The 20,864-nt window shown below is 43.4% G+C and overlaps 1 protein-coding gene across 1 annotated transcript in view; it reads left to right on the top strand.

Moving 5' to 3' along the window:
- The window catches only part of PTGFRN (prostaglandin F2 receptor inhibitor), an 87,641-nt gene that overhangs the window by 22,198 nt on the left and 44,579 nt on the right, over positions 1-20,864 (top strand). Inside the window, exons 2-3 of the mRNA XM_036273623.1 lie at positions 12,550-12,918; positions 15,757-16,164. Of these exons, the coding sequence (XP_036129516.1) occupies positions 12,550-12,918; positions 15,757-16,164 (777 nt within the window). The remainder of the gene's footprint in view (positions 1-12,549; positions 12,919-15,756; positions 16,165-20,864) is intronic.

The raw sequence follows: 20,864 nt of genomic DNA on the forward strand, positions 1-20,864 counted from the left end.
CACCTGTCTCCCTCAAGCCTGTGATTCCACATTCATTTGAGGCTCAGATATCTTTTGGGGGATTCTATTCCCACCACCTCATGGATCCTTCGAGTTGTCTAAATCTCACTGACTATGTTTCTTCACTGTGTTTCCTTCCCAGCTATTAGCTTTCCTTTGACGGGTCTGTCAGTGGACCCTTTTAGCATGGCTCTCAGAGCTGCTGCCCTTCTGTTTCCTGAATTGCCCTTGTTCTTCCTACCTCTCTTCTGTCCTCTTGTAGAGGATTCCCAACTGATTGGCTTTGTCCGCTTCATTCTGCTCTAATCACCCCACTCCGTGCCACTCCACAGGTCCCCTCTGAGGTCTTTGCTTATGCTCTGCCTTTTGACTCTAGTCACCTTCCTCCTTGGTGTCCCCTGCCCAACCTTCCCTCCCTGCCCCCACCTCAACCATTTTTCTTTTTTTTTTTTTTTTTTATCCTCACCCGAGGACATTTTTCCATTTTTTGTTCAGGTAGAGTGGGAGGGAGAGAGAGGAACAGAGAGAGAGAAACATCGACGTGAAGGGACACATCGAGTGGCTGCCACCCACACGACCAACCAGGGCCGGGGACAAACTGCAACCGAAGTACGTGCCCTTAGCAGGAACCGAACCCCGGGTCTCTCCGGACCGCAGGCCGACGCTCTAACCGCTGAGCCAAACCGGCCAGGGCCTCAACCATTTTTCAAAGGCTCAATTCAAATGTTGACAATGCATGAAGCTTTTCACCAATCTTTGGATGGACATACCTCACTTTTGAACTCCATGGCACTTGTTAGTGCCCCTCTTTGGTTACTGATATCCTTTCTTATGTTACAATTTTTATGTACACCTCTGACCCTTAACATATCACACGTAAGTCCCTCAAAAGAGGCTGGTTTACCTTTCTCTCTCGCAGATCATCGGGCACTGGGGCTTCTTGCTCAATACTTGTTTGTTGAAAGAGTAACATTATATTTGTCTAGTGTATCTCAGTGAGGTCTTAGCTGAATCTTTTAGAAAAAAAAGATAAGGCCTGCTTTAGTTGAATCAGATGGGATTTTGAAGTACAGCCATATGTGACTTCATTACACATTCTCTGCTGGCTGCGACTTGTTTAATGTGCACATTGCTGCATTTTCATCACTCAGGGACTGGCTAGATGAAAGCTGGCTCAGTCCCTTCCTGCCAGGCCTCTCAGTGGCAGATGTGAAGAGACAAAGGTTTTTCATTAGTTGAGTCAGATATGCCAATAAAGGCTCTATAAAAGTTTACAAGTTTGACCTCTGTGTTTACTTCTAGCTCACAGCAGACTGGGAACTTGACCTCTGTGTTCACTTCTAGCTCACATGTGTACTGGGAACTCCCTGTGGAAATCCATAAGCCTCCAGTCTCTTAAAGGTCTTATAAGGTCTCAGGCAGGGATACTCAGGTGTCCCTTTATAAGGCAAACTAAAATACCATAAGTTCTCTGGTTTCAGTAATTCAGCTCTACCTATACCGCTGGATTCAAAACTGCCAATATTTCCAAATGACTCAGATTGGAAAGTCAGGCTGTTTGCTTATGGTCAGTTCAGTGAGATGATAAAATTTGAGCAATTGCAAAAATCCTTTGCTGTAGTTTGCAGGTCTTGATTTAGAATAATGTGGATGATAACCCAAGAAATAAAATCTATTTCCCATGGCTATCATGAGGGGGTGGAAGAGGGTAGATAAATTCTGTTTATTAGCTTTTCTCCCTTAATGGTTCCTCAAGGTTGCCAATCATGCTTATTGAACTAAACGTTGCAGGAATAGGTTACCTTGAAAAACTTGCCTGCCCCCATCCAGTCTACATGTCAGAAGAAAGTCAAAGGCATTTAATTATCTTCTTGGGTACTTCAAAGATAGGCAAATGTTTATCTGAAAACAATGACCTCTTGATTATTAATTATCTGCACTGCTGAAAAGTCAGAGTGGTGGGCTTCCAAAAGTGCTTTCTATATGACTTGGGAAGAGAATTCCCTTTACTTTTTTTGAATATGAAAGTGTGAGATATTAGAGTTAGTATCTTTTTTTCTAAGATACCTTATTTTAAATAAGTTGAAGAACCTGGAAGGTATTTTTAACAATCCCATTTCTCTATTTCTCTCATCTATCTACTTCATCTTGAGAATATATATTTCTTCTCTTAGTAACTCATTTCTGTTACTTTGCTGCCTATCTGGTTGGCATTGCCCTTGGAGAATTTGAAATGTTTTATAGGGAATTTCAAACTTTCTCCTTCCTACTCAGAGCAAAGACAAAATCAACAGAAGGTGGTAATGTCAACAGCACAGTTGAAGGCGAAGCAGCCCAGCCTGACTTTGTCTTGATTATGCAGTGTATAGATAGGCCAGATAAACCTGGTTTGAGGCCCTCACTTAATAGCTGTTATGACCTTCAGCAAGTTGATTAACTTCTCTGAGTCTCAGTTTCCTCAGTTTCAGTCCTCTGTTTCCTCAGTTCTATGATAGGGGTGGTAGTATCTACCTATAGTTCTATTCTGTGGATTAATTAAGATGAATTATGAATAGTTGCTACCTCAGTGCATGACATATCAAGGAGATGCAGTATATTATTATTCCAATCTTATTGAAAGATAATGTAATGACAAATCAAAATGAACACATCACAAAATAAATACTTGAGAAATGCTTATATGATTTTAGTTGAAATTATGGATTCTTTGATTAATCAAGTATTTTTTATTATTTCCGTTTACCCTCCATTAGTTTACTTGTTAGCATTCTTTTGTTTTTGTGGTTATTCTAGAGATTAGAACATGCATTGTGGACTTATTAGTGTCTTTTGGTGGCCCTTTTATCACTCCAGGATAATGCAAGACCTTAGAACAGTTAAGCTCCATTTATTCCTTTCTCCCTCACTTTTTGTGCTATTGATGTCATATATTTTAATTCTGCACATATTTTTAAATTCCAGAAGACATTATTGATACTGTAGTATAGCATCAGTATTCAGTAGGCTTATTCACATAGGTACCTTTTATTCTGCCTGTCTACCTTTCTTTTTATTTGAAGAACCTCTTTTAGTATTTCTTTTTGTTATTTCTTTAGTGTTTCTTTTTATTCTCTTTCCCTTGTTGAAAGTTGGTTGAAGCATATTTATTATAGCTTTTTTTTAAAGGATTTTTTTTCTGTGTATAATTTTGGATTGGCTGTCTTCTTTCATCACTTTAAAGATGTCATTCCAGCCCAGCAGATGTGGCTCAGTGAATTGAGCTCAGTCCTGTGGACTGAGAGGTCCTGGTTTCATTCCCAATCAGGGCACATGCCTGGGCTGTTGGCTTAATCCCCACTAGGGGGTGAGCAGGAGGAAGCTGATTGATGTTTCTCTCTTCCCCTTTCTGTTTAAAAAATCAATAAAAGCATATTAAAAAATAAAGATGTCATTCCATTGTCTTATGAGTGTCTTTTCTGTTGAAAGTCAGCTGTCAGTGTACTGTTGCTCCCTTCTCTTGTTGCTCCCTTCTCTGCCTGTCAGTTAGGTTATATACCTAGATGTGGTTTTCTTTGTGTTTGTACTGCTTATGATACATAGCACTTCTTTTAAAACCGATTCTGAGAGAGAGACAGAGAAAAACAAACATTGATTGGTTGCCTCCCTGTGTGCCCTGACCTGGGATCAAACCCACCACTTTTGGGTGTATGGGATGATGTGCCAACCAACTGAGCCACCTTGCTGGGGAGACACATAGCACTTCCTGAAACTGTTGTATGCTGCCTATTGTTAGTTTAAGAAACCTCTTAGCCATTATGTCTTCAAAAATTCACTCTGCCTGATTCTACTATATTATTTCTCCTCCTGGGACTCTATTATATGTTTGAGCTCTTTTACTGTCTCTCGTGTCTCTCTTTTCATCCTTTTCTACACCCTGGGCTTCAGTTTGGTTAAATTATACTGATTTCTTTGCTGTACCTTCTGCTATCAAATCCATTTTTTGAACTCTTAATTTTAGATACATCTATTTTTTTTTTATCCTCACCCGAGGACATTTTTCCATTTTTTGTTCAAACAGAGTGGGAGGGAGAGAGAGGGAGAGAGAGAGAGAGAGAGAGAGAGAGAAACATCGATGTGAAAGGGACACATTGAGTGGCTGCCACCCGCACGACCAATCAGGGCTAGGGATAAACTGCAACTGAGGTATGTGCCCTTAGCGGCAACCGAACCTGGGTCTCTCTGGACTGCAGGCTGACGCTCTAACCATTGACCCAAACTGGCCAGGGCTAGATATATCTATTTTTTTTTAGTTCTCTAATTTTAGTTTGATTATTTCAATAGATTTTAGTGAAAGGGTGAAATTCTATTGTCTGTTTCTTTAGTAAACTAATTGTGGTTAAATCCATGTCTGATAACACCAATATCTGGATCCCTGTGGATCTGTTTCTATTGTCTGTTTTTTTCTCTTGTTTTCTGTCATTAGGTCCTGTTGTTTGGAATGTCTGATAAGTTGTGATTGAATATTGAAAAATTATAGAGGCTCTGTTTCTTTTCCCCAAGATTTACTTTTTTAGTTTTCCTGGTAGGCTTGTAGAGTAAAAGAAGCAAATAAAACCATAATCCAATGAGGAACTGAGGTGCTTTAAGACTGGATTTCAGTATTTTTTTTTTTTTTTATCCTCACCCGAGGATATTTTTCCATTTTTTGTACAGATAGAGTGGGAGGGAGAGAGAGGAAGGGAGAGAGAGAGAGAAACATCGACGCGAAGGGACACATCGAGTGGCTGCCACCCGCACGACCAACCAGGGCCAGGGACAAACTGCAACCGAAGTACGTGCCCTTAGCGGGAACCGAACCCGGGTCTCTCCAGACCGCAGGCCGACGCTCTAACCGCTGAGCCAAACTGGCCAGGGCTGGATTTCAGTATTGATGAGAGCTAGTTGTTTTTGAGCTTTACTCCACGGGTTGTAATTGAAAGTTTGAGTGTTTACTACATATAGTCTACCTTCCTTTGTGAACTTGGAATTCCAGTTATTTCGCCAGTACTGTGAGATAGTTGGAAAACTTTGCTTAACCTTTTAGCCTCTTAGTATTTACTTTGTGCTTAGCGTCTCAGCCACTCACATCCCCACCACCCCTAAGCAGCTTTTATAATGTCAGTCTCCCTTCTGTTTGACTCATTTCTCCACTGTTGCCTTTTCCCTTAGGATCTGGACTCCTCAAATTATGACTTTCTTAGTGGGCCTGAACTTCAGTTGTCTTCTTTGGTCGCATAAGGTGCTGGCATCTCTGAGCTACTAAATTTACTTAGCCTCTGACCTACACCTCTTAAAATTGGCAAATGTCTCAAGAGAAAAAACATTGTCAGGTCCACCTTGGATATTTCTGTGGTCTTGGCCCCTTGATTCTGGATTGCTCACCAATGCATTCAGTTATCTGTTTCTTGTAATCTATCCATCTTTTGTAGCCGATCTCAGGGTAGGAGTTGATCTGACACAAGCTACTCTGACACAAGCTACTCTGTCATACCAGAAAGCAAAAATCTCCTGAAAGTGGAAATCTCGATTATTTTATGGGTCTTTTGAAATTTATATCTTACTTACCCCATCCTCCCAAAAAGGTATGTGAGACAATTTGCAATGAAATACACATATGCATGCAATAAAAACCTTAAAATAAGGGTAAAAAATAAAAAGTACAAGGATAGCAGGGAAGGCAGAGAAAGGTGTAGAGACAGAGGAAGGAGGTATTTATTAGAAATTTAAACTATGGGTGGTTTCCATAGTTGACCATTATATTTAGTACAGGACTTCCTCAAAGCTAAGGTACGGAAGGACACATAAGCTCTGGCCACTATTGCTCAGTGGTTAGAGCATCGGCCCTAGGACCAAAGGGTTGTAGGTTTGATTCTCAGTCAAGGTCACATACCTGTGTTGCAGGTTCAATCCCTGGCCCTGATCAGAGTTATGTGGGAGGCGATCGATCGATGGGTCTCTCTCACATCGATGTTTCTCTTTTTCTTCCCTACCCTCTCTCTGAAATCAATTAAAAAAAACATATCCTTGCTGCCATCAACAAATCATCAAACAGGTGCTGGCGAGGCTGTGGAGAAAAGGGGATAGTACTCCGCTGGTGTAAATGCAGACTGGTGCAGCCACTATGGAAAACAATATGTTTCCTCAAAAAATTAAAAATTGAACTACCATTTGACCCAGTGATCCCACTACTAGGAATATATCCTAAGAAGCCTGAAACACCAATCAGAAAGAATATATGTACCCCTATGTTCATAGCAGTGCTATTTATAATTGCTAAGATCTGGAAACAGCCCAAGTGTCCATCAATAAATGAGTGGATGAAAAAGTTGTGGTACATATGCACAATGGAATACTATGCAGCTGTAAGAAAGAAAGATCTCTTGCCCTGGACGGTTTGGCTCAGAGGTTGGAGCGTCAGCCTGCGGACCAGAGAGTCCTGGGTTCGGTTCCCTCTAGGCGCATGTACCCCCCCAAAAAAAGAAAGAAAGAAAGATCTCTTATCTTTTGAGACACATGGAGGGACCTGGAGAGTATTATGCTAAGCAAAATAAGCCAATTAGAGAAAGACAAATATCACATGATCTCACTTATATGTGGAATATAATGAACAAAATAAGTAGATGAACAAAATAGACCCTAATAGACATAGAAGTAGGGTTCAGATGGACAAACCTCAGAGAAGGTGGGGGTGGGGGGCAGGGAGGAGGGAAGAGATAAAGAATTTATAGCATATATGCATAACCAATGGACATAGACAACAATGCTGTGAAGGGGGTGGGATCGGGAGGAGGGTGTCAATGGGGGAAAAAGAGAAACATCTGTAACAAAAATTAATTAAAAACAAAACATATCCTTGGGTAAGGATTACAAAAATAAATAAATAAATAAATAAATAAAGCCATTATTTTGTTTTGCATATCAAAGGTACTCTGGTTTGAGTGGTAAGAAACACTGATAGAGTTCTTGTCCTCTGAGGAAATAATAGTGGTCCATCAACAGATTTTGTTCTGGTACTGATTCTAAGGGAATTTTATCATAGGGATTTTTGTGTCATTGAACAGCACAACAGTGTCCTATTACTTTTAAGGGTGATAAAGAAATGCTTTTCCTGTGATGGTTCCTTATATAGACCCTTGAAAACAAACCATAATTTTAATTCATTACTTAGTAAGACTTTTGATGAAGAATGAGATTAGTAATAGTTCAGATACCAACATGCTTAGGACTCTTAATTTGAAATGCTGGTAGAATTTAGAAAACCAGAGGAAATTTTTATTCTTTTCCTCTGTTATCAACTGTTACAAGAGGTTTGGACAAAAATTGGCAATGTGTGGCAGTGCAGATATTTTTTTGATTTGAAAAGAGGCATATGTTTTATTTTTTACCATTTATATTTATTTAAAAATATTAGCTGTTATTTAACACTATTAAAGGAAATCTGCTAAATACCAGATTGCTTGTAGTAAGTTAAAATTCTGTTACCGGAATTTAAAATCTTGATTTGCATGGCTGAGGGGACAGCTGAGTTCTGTACTCAAGACACAGCTTGGGTGTATATCTTTGTAGATTAGAATTTGATCTTTTAAGCATCTGTTCATATCTGCTTTGCTTTTCCCAGCAGCACTATAACATAGCCAGCATCGGAGGTACTTTCTCAGGTTGAGTTGGAGCATGGAGGCAGGAGTGCCTGAGTGGTCCCAGGAGAGATGAGAAGGCTTCACAGAGGAAGCGATGCTGGAGTTGCTTCTTGCAAGAGGCTGAGAGGTTGCTGGCGGGGTGGGCATTTCAGCTCACGGAGGCAAAGAAGCAGAGGCTATGGGGCACAAGAGAGCATGGCATTTTCAGAAAACAAAGGGTCATTTGGTTGGAATCTAAGCATTACAGGGTGGGAGAATGGTCTGAGAAGAAGCTGGAGTGCTAGCCATGGGCCAGACCATGCATGATCTTGTATGTTGTTTATTCAGTCACTCATTTTGCAAATATTTATTGAACAACTATTATGTACTAGGCACTGGAATTCAGCAATGAACAAAACAGGCGCGCACACACACACACACACACACACACACACAAAATCACTGTTCATATGGAACTTACATTCTAGTGGGAAGAGACAGAAAATAAATAATAGTAAAACTATATAAATGTACATAAAATATATTAGTGATAAGTGAGACGAAGAAAATTTGGCAGGAGTAAAAATGTGGGGTGGGCCCTGGCCGGTTTGGCTCAGCGGTTAGAGTGTCGGCCTGCGGTCCAGAGAGACCCGGGTTCAGTTCCACTAAGGGTGCGTACCGCAGTTGCAGTTTGTCCCCAGCCCTGGTTGGACTCGATGTGTCCCTTTCACGTCGATGTTTCTCTCCCTCTCTCTCTCTCCCTCCCTCCCTCTCCCTCTCTCTCTCCCTCTCCCTCTCTCTCCCTCCCACTCTATCTGAACAAAAAATGGAAAAATGTCCTCGGGTGAGGATAAAAAATAATGGAGGGGTGGGATTTTAAGGTGCTTAGGAAAGGCCTCACTAATAAGGTGACATTGGAGTAAAGATCTGAAGCTGGTGAAGAAGCCAGAGGTGAGTGAGAATGCTCTGGGCTGGGGAAATGTGCAACAGCCCTGAGGTTGTAGTGGGTCTGGTTTGTTCAAGAAACCATAGGAAGAGAGCATGGCTGAAATACAGTGGAGGGAGTCAATGGGGGAGGAGCAGGAGTTTTGAGAAAAGCCAGATGTTAGGTCTTGGTGGCCTCCAGGAGGATTTTGACTTTTATATGGGTGAAATGGGAATGATTGGAAAGTTTTGAGCAGGGTAATGACATCATACAACTTAAGTTATTAAAAGATCACTTTGAGAGTAGAGGTCCAGAGTAGAAACCAGGAGGCCAGTTGAGAGGTTGTTAGAATACTTCTGGTGAGAGAGATGGTGGCTTGAACCAGGGTGATTCAAGTGGGGGCATCTGGAAGATAGATTGTGTCCAGTAGGTGATAAGGAGCCATTGAAGACTTTGGACCAGGGAAGTGACATGGTCTGTATGTTAAAAAGATGATATCGGCAACCATGTGGAAGCAGGATTGGAGAGACAAAGAGCTGGGTCAGTTTCCCAAGCTCCAATCTTTAAGAATAAAGATAGAGACCCTACAAGGGATGTAGTCTGTACCTGAGGGCCCTTTGGGGTAGTTGTCAATGACCAGGGATAGGAATTGAAAAAATTTATACATTAGGAGACTCCTTTGCAAACCTTATCAAAGAAAGAATGTCATTGATGTGATCAGGTATATTCTGGAGGCGGCCTGCAAAACAGATAACCACATACCCTTACCACTCATTAGGCATTGTCATGAGAGCTGTGTGGTAAGTCCTATGGGGGGATTGTGGTAACTATTATCTCCATTTCTCAGATGAGGAAACTTGGGCACAAGGAGGTTAGGCACTATTGCCTCCTAAAGATCTTCAACTTAACACTTCCTTCTGAAAGGTTTCTTAGGGAGATTCAGAATTGTCTGGTCGTCTCCAACATTAAATTGAAAAAGAGATCACATTTTCTTTGAGAGTTGTGCTGATGACGGCTTCACTGCTGGGTAGTTATGTATTATTTCAATGCCCTGAATTGCCACTGACAGAAATTAGCTTAAGGAACATAAGTAGGGGTGAGAGAAACGGCAAGAAACTGAAATGTCCAGAGGAAGAGGCGTGTGTGTGTGTGTGTGTACGCCCGTGCGTGCGTGTGTGTGCGTGTGTGTGCGCGCATGTATGTGCATGTGTGGATCTGAGTGAGTATGGAATGATTTAGAATATGTGGCTAGATCCAGTGACTGAGATGATGTCATCAGGTCACTAGGGCATGTTCCTCCACCTCTCTGGTCCTAGTATTGTTGGCCTGGGTCTCTTCTACTATAGATGGCTTCCTCATCTTGTCAGGAGGGCTGCCCAACTGCAACTTCAGAGCAAATCCTCTATAGTACCCTGTTTCCAGAAGTAAAAGTGTCTTCCTAAGAAGCTTCAACAAAAACGAACCAGGAGGCCCTGGCCGGTTTGGCTCAGTGGTTAGAGCGTCGGCCTGCGGTCCAGAGAGGCCCGGGTTCGGTTCCCGCTAAGGGCACGTACCTCGGTTGCAGTTTGTCCCCGGCCCTGGTCGGTTGTGCGGGTGGCAGCCACTCGATGTGTTCCTTTCACATCGATGTTTCTCTCTCTCTCTCTGTTCCTCTCTCTCCCTCCCACTCTACCTGAACAAAAAATGGAAAAAAATGTCCTCAGGTGAGGAAAAAAAAAAAAACAAACCAGGAGGATTTGAATTTACCTGGTTTCAGCTCCAGTGTACATCCTGAGGTCTGGGGGTGCATGGTCAGCCCCATCTGAGGGGCACTTAAGGAATGCTGGGCAGCAGCCATGGAGCAGTGTTTGTAGGAAGTACTAGGTGTGAGGTCATGGACATCATCCTATGGGCACATCCCTGGAAGAAAGCAGCAGCATGCTTCAGCCTTATTGGGGTTGGTAGTACTGTTTTCCATGGGAAGAAATGTGACCCATAGTTCTGAGTTACCAGTAGCAGTCACATTTTAAGGAGAATGATTTAGGGTACAGCAGCTTTTCTTTAGAACGGGATCAGACTGGACCTGCTCTGGCTGGCTGGGAGGGGAAAGCAGTCAGCTTTCAGCTCAAAGCACCCACTAACACCATAACTATTTCTCTTATGTGGCTGTTTCCTTTTTTCTGTCTCCAAGTAAATGATAAGGGGTGGGGGAAACGAGATGGTTTTTAAAAAGCATCCCTCAACATTTTTTTCATCCTGACACAAATTAGGATAAAAGGTGTTCTTCATAATGTGGTATACCTTTGTTTACCTAACAAAACAATGAAATACGAGTTATTTCTCACTAAATGTAATGGACTCTAATATTTTCTAGTCTGTTTGATTTTATTAAAGCACACATGTGTTGATCATAACCACTATAAATTCATTTTACAACTTACTGAACAGTGGCAACGAGTTTGAAAAACAAGTAACAATTGTGTATTCGTTTGCCGGGGCTGCTGTAACAAGGCACCACAAACTGGGCGTCTTACCAACAGAAATGTGTTGTCTCACGGTCTGGAGACCAGCAGTCCAGGTGTCAGCGGGGTGGTTCCTGTTGAGGGCTGTGAGGGAGACCGTTCCATGCCTGTCCCTAGCTTCTTGTGGCTTGCCGGCAATCTTTAGGGTCCCTTGGTGTGTGAATGTATCCCCCCTTCTGTCTTTATCTTCTCATGGTGTTCTCTCTGTGTGCATGGCTTTGTCTAAGTCGCCCCCCCCCCCCCCTTTTAAGGACACCAGTTATTGGATCAGGGGCCACTCTACTCCAGTATGACCTCATCACAACTTAACTAATTACATCTGCAGTGACCCTATTTCTAAACAAGGTCACATTCTGAGGTGCTGGCAGCTAGGCCTTCAACATTTCTATTTTGGGAGAGAGGGGGACACAATTCTACCCATAACAAATGATAAAAACACAAAATTGGAAATAAATAATAGAAGTTCCCATTTTGTTGAGTTCTTTTTATATGGTGGACTCTCAGGCATTTCATTTCATGAACTCATTCAGTCCTTCTTGCCCCATTTTGTAATTGGAAGGCCAAGCTGAGAGGTCTCCCAGATTCAAACTTGAGTCTCCTTGATTTCAGAGCCCATGCTCTCTCCTGTGTGTCTTATTCATAGCACATCAGGAAGCGTCATGCAAGTTCACTTGGTCTGGAATACAATGCTAAACACAGGTAGTAAATGCACTGTGAAAACTGTGCCAAATTTCATTGCAATGAAGACGTCAAAGGTCACACAAGAATGCCAGTGAACTCTTGGCTTTGTCCATGGTCTTGTCCCTGGCAAGTGGCTGCATCCCTAACAACACCCAGCCCAGCAACCAGCCAGACAGGCACTTTCTCCCTTTGTGTTTTTCTATCCTCATTCTGAATTTAGATCTGAGTGAAGGGTAGGGAGAAGGAAATGAGCCAGAAAATAGAAAATTAATACTTGGTAGAGTCGTCATATTTTAAAAATAATTTATAGGCAATGTCAGATAATCAGAGTTAAATCATTTTATCAGCAGGATGGTGTAGGACTTAAACATTGACATCCATCAATGTAAATCAGTCTCAGGAGCCCCAAGGAATGGTCTCTAGGGACGAGGGCTGGTACAGGGTGAGTAGAAGTGTAAATACTTGATTAGCTGTGTCCTTTTCTTTCTATATCCCAGTGAGTGGTAATGGTATGTTAAATAGTAACGGGAGGGAAGGAACTATTCAGGTTTATGGTTCTCTTACTTTAAATGCTTGTCTTCCTCCCTGAAAATCCTAGGAAACTGTTGAATGAGAGGTACTCATTTCTGGTGTACTCCTGACTCATGGGTCCAAGGATGACCTTTTACACAGACACAGGCAGGACACCGTTTCTCCCAGCTGTTCAGATGTCATGTCTCTGCCATGTGCCTGCAAACAGGTGCATCCACAGGTTTGTACGGGGAAGACCTGGCCTGATTCAAGACCCACCTTTCTTTTGTCATTGCAGCTCTTTGTCGAGGGCGTGTGGTGAGAGTCCCCACCGGGAGCCTGGTGCGGGTGGTGGGCACTGAGCTGGTCATCCCCTGCAATGTCAGCGATTATGACGGCCCCAGTGAGCAAAACTTTGACTGGAGCTTCTCATCTTTGGGGAGCAGTTTTGTGGAGCTTGCCAGCACCTGGGAGGTGGGCTTCCCAGCCCAGCTGTACCGGGAGCGCCTGCAGAGAGGTGAGATCCTTTTGAGGCGAACTGCCAATGATGCCGTGGAGCTCCACATAAAGAACGTCCAACCTTCGGACCAAGGCCACTACAAGTGTTCAACCCCCAGCACGGATGCCACCGTCCAGGGCAACTATGAGGATACGGTGCAGGTGAAAGGTACATCCTCATGGGGGGTCGCTATGCCAGGGGCCTGACTTGCCCCTGCCACTTGGCTGTAGGTGACTTTGTCAAGAAACTTAACGCCTCAGGGGCCCTGCTTCCTCCTCTAATGGAGTAACAGCATCTTACCTGATTAAAGGCAGGGGATGGGTCAGCTGGCCTCCAAGGGTCCCTTCTCTTCACTAGGATTCTGAGTCAACCCCTAGCTGGTGAGTTGGAGGCAGCAGGGTGTGGTGGTAGGGCCCAGTTCTGAGCCAGATTTCGTGCACTCATTGAGACCAGTGACTGGCTCTACCTTTTGTCAGCTATGTGGCTGTGGGCACGCTGCATCAGCTTCCTCCTCTGTAACAGAGCCTTTCTTAAAGGCGGTGAGGACAGGGAGCTAGCATGTGTGAAGCCACGAAACTGCAACAGAAGCATTCAGTGAATGTTTGCAATGAGAGGGAGGTTATGATGATAATGTTTGGCTTTATGGGAATAACATACTTCAAGGATCTTGTCTTTCTGTGTGCCCTGAGTACCTGTTAGTTGTAGCAGTTTTATGGGTTACATGTAGAGAAAGAGTGATGCAGTCACTGCTAGCTTATGACGGGGCACTGCGAGCTGATTGGCCTGGCTGTGCAAGTCTTCACACCTTGTTTATCGGCACTGTTTTTGTTTTTTTCCCATTTTCAAGCCCTGTTAGATTTGCTTACACATTCAGTTCTCTGAATTCAGTGAAGAAGGTAGGGCAGGATATTTCCTTAATTTACATAAAAGGAAATGGGAGAGCAGAGGTTAATTATTTAAAATCACACAGCTAATTAATAAGTGAGCAAAAGACAAATCTTATTTATTTATTTATTTATTTTAATCCTCACCCGAGGACATTTTTCCATTTTTTGTTCAGATAGAGTGGGAAGGAGAGAGAGAGAGAGAGAGAGAAATCGACGTGAAAGGGACACATCGAGTGGTTGCCACCAGCACGACCCAACCAGGGCTGGGGACAAACTGCAACCGAGGTACATCTCTCTGGACCGCAGGCTAACTCTCTAATCGCTGAGCCAAACCGGCCAGGGCAGACAAATCATTTTAATTTGGGGCTAACCAAATAGAAACATTATTGTTGTTATTTTTATTAATTATGCACTTATTTGTACCCTACCTTGTTCCAGAAAGAATTGATATCAGGGTAGGAATATATTTAACAATCAAGAAAGTAGAAGATGTACATGATGATCTAAATGAGGGGATTGGTTCTCTCAGTAACAGTTTATAGAACCCTACATATCTCAGATACCATTCCCCCATTTGACTTATGAGGGGATAAAACAGTCCTGTCCATTATGTAGGTATGAAAACATCAAATCTACCTCTTCCCTTACTTCTTCCTAGTCCTATGGAAAATCCTAATATGTCTTTTAGAAAAAAATGTCCTGTAAGATATTCTTGCATTGCAGTTAAATAATGCATTTTTTTTTTTTTTTTTTTTTTTTGGGGTACATGCCCCTAGCGGGAACCGAACCTGGAACTCTTTGGTCCACAGGCCATCGCGCCAACCACTGAGCCAAACCAGGCAGGGCTGCATTGCTTTTTATATAATCGGCACACACATGCTACGCCTCCATTATGTCACATGCACCCATTTCCCCTTGTAATTGAAAGCAGGTGGATGGCCAATGAAAGAGGCTGATTGGCTGCCCAGGTGAAGCCTTTGAAAGCTGCCATACATGGTCCAGAATCTGTCTGGACTTCAACTTTGTGGGTCTTGAAGCTGTTCATGTGTACCCTGAGGGATAACAGGCCTTGGAGACCAAGTCATGTTAGCTGGAATCACAGACTGAAGTATATACTAGAAGGTCATTATATTTGTTTTATAGTAGAGATGGGTCTTTCTAAATATGTAAGTTTTTTTTCTATTTTTCTGAGTAGCTCCTCAAAGACACAAAATTAGTTTCTGAATGTGAATGGTGGGGAAAACCAGAGAGATGATGAATCGTGGTGTTTGCGCATTCTCTCATCCAGCTCATAGACAAATCTGAGAGATTGTCCCTATCCCTTGGAAGAGACACCCCCCCCCCCCCCAGGTTACTTCTCTTCCAAAAGCGCACTCATCGAATTTCCTTGATCTCTGGCCCTCTTTTTCTAGACTCTATAGAAGAGCCCAGCCCTTTTCCAGAGGGCCTAAAGAGAGCAAAGAGCTAAGGCTTCTGTTTTCCTTGTTGGGTTCCCAACCTGCAAACTCTGCTCACTCTAGTCACTTGTAGGCATTTCCCAGGCCACAAGGCACAGGCAGCTCATGCCCACCTTCGCTCTGTGGATTAGCTCTCGGAAGATCCTTCCAGCTCCCTAAGCTAGGCTGGGTGCTAACAGTTTGACAACTGTGGCCGGTGGTTGTATTGTGATTGCTGAGTGCCAGCACCGTCCTGGGCGCTTTCCTGTATAACTCAATGAACCTCTCAGTCAGCTTCCTGAGATAGGTCCACTTGGCATCCCTTTTCAGAGATGAGGAAACTGAGGCACAGAGAGGTAAAGGGTACCTTAAGTGTGACAGAAAGATGTCACCAAGATCCAACTCCCAAAAGGCAGTTTTCACACACACACACACACACACACACACACACACACCCCTTCTACCAGAGGATTTTATTAGGCCCTCTTCCTTTTCTTTCATTTTCAAGTCAGAAAGTCAATTAAGATTATAGATGAATCCAAATGGGAAAACATGCCCATCTGGGCATTAGAACAGGGAGGGGGGGAGGAACTTGTCCTTGGTCACAACCAGAAAGGTGGCTGGTGCTTGCTGGGATGGGGGCTTAGCTGCTCTGCTGACGGTCTGTCCCTCCCCACCTCCAGTGCTGGCTGATGCCCTGCACGTAGCTGCCAGTCAACCGTCTCCCCTGGGCCTGCGCCTGGGTGAGCCCTTCGAGCTGCGCTGCACGGCTGCCGCCACATCCCCGCTGCATACTCACCTGGCACTGCTCTGGGAGCTGCAGCACAGCTCCACCCGACAGAATGTCCTCGCCCTGACCCATGAGGGCCGGCTGCACCCAGGCCCCAGCTACGAGCAGCGCTACCACAGCGGCGACGTGCGCCTGGACACCGTGGGGAACGATGGCTACCGCCTCTCTGTGTCCCGGGCCTTGGCCACTGACCAGGGCACCTACAAGTGTGTTGTCAGTGAGTGGATCGAAGAGCAAGGCAACTGGCAAGAAATCCAAGAAAAAGCCGTGGATGTGGCCACTGTGGTGATCCAGCCAACAGGTGAGCTTTTGGAAATTGGATATTTTCAACTTTATCTTATTTTCTGACCAATGATAATGTAAGATAGGTGGGAGCCCCATCCCTTTCTGACAAGTTTTTTGCTCATGTGAGGCCTTATATTGGGGTGGGAGGGAGAACGGTAGTGTTGATAGTTGAAGAGGGTGCATTCATTTTGTGCTTCATGACCATAGTTTTGTTTTATAGCCACTTTTCATCTGGTTTCATACCCATGGGAAGCTGCAGGTTACCCATGGTACTAAGACAGTGTTTTGATTGGAAGACAAGTCCCTTTATGTGTCAGAACGAGGCCTGGCCTGATGTCCAGAGGGGGCTTTGGGGCAGAGCTGCCTCTATTACCTCCTTAGCTTTATTTTTGGTGTTTCCTGAATCTCTGGATTTGCTGTTCCCCACAGTTGTTGGGGATGTGTGTCTGGCTCACCTCAAAACCTCTCGTCTAACTTGATCCTGTAGGCCAGGGGTGGGGAATGTCCCCCGCGGGCTGTATGTGGCCCATGAAATCAATACCAGCTAACGTCACATGCTTGGTCAAATTAGCCTGACCAAATATAGCAGGTTAATTTTTTATTTTTTTTAGAGAGAGAGAGAGGAAAGGAGAGAGATAGAAACATCCGTGTGAGAGAGAAACAATTGGCTGCCTCCTGCACACCCCCCTACTGGGGATCAAGCCTGAAACCTGGGCATGTGCCCTGACTGGGAATCGAACCGGGACCTCTCAGCCCATAGGACAATGCTCAATCTACTGAGCTACACTGGTCGGGCGTAGTAAGTAGCAGGTTAATTTTTACGTTAATAATTTTGTATGGCCCACAAATGATGTTATAAATATCCAAATGGCCCTGGACAGAAAAAAGGTTCCCCACCCCTGCTCTAGGCCTACCTCTCAGGTCCCCTCCGATGCTCCACCCCTTCTAGGTGAGGAGTTCTCCAGGGCTGGGCCTCATCTTATATATATAGGAGCATCAAGCCTTGGGGTCTCTATGCAGGAAGTTCTTTGTCCTGTCATCTGTGAACCAGCTTAAAAAACAAACAGTAACACACAACTTTCTAATCTTAATAGACAACCAATTAGGAAAATATATTTTAGAAAACTCATAAAAATAAAAGAAAAACAAATGAGAAAGAAAAACAAGCCATTATTGATTCCATGTCCCACAAGCAGCAATAAAGAACCTAACAGATGATCAGCTGTGTCCTGGGCCCTGGAGTGGAAGTTCTTGAGGAGCATTCCCAGGCCCCATGGAGTGTGGGTTTGGCAGAGACGAAGTGCAAAGAGACCTTCTCAGCATGATGATATTGCCATGGATGGATGGATGTACTTGGTTTTCTGGGAGTCTATCATCTTCAGATCTCAGTACTTGACTGTCATAGCTGCTGCTCCTGTTTTGTAAACTGAGAAAACCTTGGCCAGACTCACTTCCTGAGTATAAATGTGAGTGTGTGGCCACTCTGTGGCTCAGATCCGAAAGAAAGCAGGATGCATACTCCATATGGGGAGTATTTTTCCTCTACAGACTGCGTTGTCATGAGCATTTCACTCTGCATTTACACCACCCCACAGGAGCTAGATTTGGTAAAAGCAGGAGTGAGGTTCTTAGTGACTGTGGCTGTTAATGCGGGAGGTGCTCTTGTTAAGGGGAGGGGCTGCCCGTCATGGTCAGTCTTGGGTCCACTGGACTCAGGTCACCTTCCTTTTCAGAAGTGATCTGCCTGAAATCTGTCTGTCTTAAGAAATGCCCGCTCTTCAGCTTGCATCAAATAACTGGGGTTAAGAGTTTCAGATTTGCAGCAAGTTTTCTTTGCATGCAGGAATTTCAGGAAAAGTATTTTTTATTTTAAAGAAGGCACAGAACCCATAATACCCGGTTTTAAGACCTGAGCACTCTGAACATATTAGGCAGGTAATAGCATTTGGCTCTCACCTGAGCCTGGGGTTGGCAACCTTTTTGTGTCGTGAGCTTCTTTGACAGTCTTTTGAAGCCCATAGACCTTAACATGTTTAATGCCTAAAATACATACAGAGGATGACAAAGAAAAACAATTATGTTGAAGTAGTTATCAAAATATTTTAAAGACAGATTTGTTATATAACAATATTGAACTTTATCAATGCATTAAATAATAAGATACAGTGGGTGGCCTAAGAACTACTGGAATTTTTTTTTTTTATCCTCATCCGAGGACATTTTTCCATTTTTTGTTCAGATAGAGTGGGAGGGAGAGAGAGAGAAAGAGAGAAACATTGACGTGAAAGGGACACATGGAGTGGCTGCCACCCACACGACCCAACCAGGGCCAGGGACAAACGGCAACCGAGGTACATGCCCTTAGTGGGAACCAAACCCAGGTCTCTCCGGACCGCAGGCCGACGCTCTAACCGCTGAGCCAAACTGGCCAGGGCACTACTGGAATTTCTAAGTAAAGACAAATATAAATGATATTTTAAGATATCTGCAACAATTGTCATGTGATATAAAGACATCTGTGACCTCTACTGGGGCTAAATCCCAGGGATAGATAATACAACACTTGTTTGTTGCTTAGTCTCATAACGAGAGGAGATGCTATATTTTAGGTCGAGATTAGTACAAATAGAAAACTTTTCTTATTTGTCCATCATGGACTCTCTTTGTGGACCTCTGGTTAAGAACCCCACACTAGAGTGCTGCTTTTTCTCTTGTCAACACCTTCACTGGCCATAGCTAGCTTCCTAAGTATTCTTACTGTACTGTTGTGATAAACAGCCCAAAGCTACTTTAAACAGTGGGACTGTGTTACCTGTGTGACAGTCCCCCCTACCCTCCCTGTTCATGAGTGGTCTGTTTGACTCAGGTCTTGGTGTCTGTTATGGATTCATTTAAATCTAGCAGGAGAAAGCCTGAAGCACCATAGCCTTTGTCTGAGGTCCCCTCTTGCATTGAGTCCTTAGTACTGCTTCTTTCTTTGCTTCAGCCTGCTCCTTCCCGTTTCCCACAAGAGACCATCCCCCCAGTCCAGAACATGTGAGAACAATGGTTAGTGGTGTGACACGACATTTAGCCACTTGCAGAGAAAATTACAAAGAGAACTATACAGTTGAAGAACATTTCTACCACTCCTCCTAAACCTAAGACTCTATTTACTCCATACGGACAGTCCACAGCTGTGTATTGACCACTTCTTCTCTCACCTGGTTCCCTCCTGAGCCATCTTCTACCTCCAGCAGCTGGTGACCAGCACATGGGCCTCTAGCAATATTCCAGGGTCTCTGACCATAGTCCTTGTACGTGGGGTGGTTCAAACTGCAGCACAGACTCAGGGCAACAGTTTTTATATTGACTCCCTTCAGAAGACATCCTCAAATTACTTTTGACCCCTTTAAAGGTGTCAACCTCAGGAGAAGGAGGAATTTGGAGGGTAGATGAAGGTGAGAAATGAGACTTAAATTTTTTTTTGTAATTACTGGGCCCACCTAATTTTCTGTCTTCATAAAGGTGAGTCTTGAACTTGGCCTGAAACACTTGTTTGAAATGTTGTCAGGCTTTGGAAATATTTATATGAAAGCAGTAACTCCAGAGGGCATGGGCTTTGGGGCTTGTCTTTTATGAATGGGCACCAGCCTTTGTCACTGAACCTCCTCTGGACATCAGTTGAAGCTGAGCAACTCTTGCTGGAAGACCAGGACTGTGTCTGCACTGAATCCCCCTGGGAGCTGTTCCCACAGCATTACCTTGAGATGAACGTTTCTCTACTCTGATTACAGATGTTCAGCTTCTTTTTAAAAGCCCCTTAAATAAAGCAAAATGTTTCCATGTGAAAAGCTGGCAGGGGATGTTCGAGACCAGCACCATGTCCATCAGTGCTCCACCTAAATGTGATCTACTTTTCATTGTTCACACTAACGAGAGCGCAGCAGCCTGGGTAACCCAGCAATCATTGTGTTGGTTTGAAAATATGTGCTTTACGCTTAACTTGAAGGTGACATATCTAATGGAGTAAATGATGCTCTACATATATTGCATTTTGAAGACCTGAGTCATAGGCGTATGGTCTGGTTTCACTTTCCTGATCCTTCTGTTTAAGATTTTCCCTCTTTTACCCAAAAGTTGGTTTTACCCTCCACTCCTGCCCTCCAACCTCCAACCCCCGTGCCCAGTCCCCAACTTATAATATGTATCAGTCAGAATGGAATTCTCCTTTCTCTGGAAAATCACCCATATCTTATAATGCATGTGGAGAAAGTATAATTTTAGTGTTGTAATGTTCAGCAGACTTCTTTTCAAACAGTAGTGTATCAGTTAAGAGGAGAGTTCCTGGAGGCAGGCAGCCTGGATTAGAATTCCAGCTCTGCCGTATATTAGCTGTGTGATCTTGAGCAAGTTACTTAACTTCTCTGTGCTTCAGTTTCCTTATCAGTAAAATGGAGATAATAATAGTAACTACTTCATAGGGTTGCTTTGAAGATTAATATTTTCTAAAGTACTTGGAAGAGTATCTGACATATAGTAAGTATATAAATGTTTATGAATTAAAAGGAAATATGTTTCATGAGTTTATTTAATAAGTATTTCTCAAGCATTTACAACTGTATAAAGCCTTCTAATTTTAATGTCATAAATAAAACCCAAAAGGAGATGATCTAAAGGGAAGGTGGTGGAAAGGCCAAACATTATCCACATTATCAAGATGTATTTTTTAATTTC

The sequence above is a fragment of the Molossus molossus genome, unplaced genomic scaffold, assembly GCF_014108415.1.
Source record: "Molossus molossus isolate mMolMol1 unplaced genomic scaffold, mMolMol1.p scaffold_m16_p_20, whole genome shotgun sequence".
Classification (NCBI taxonomy): domain Eukaryota; kingdom Metazoa; phylum Chordata; class Mammalia; order Chiroptera; family Molossidae; genus Molossus; species Molossus molossus.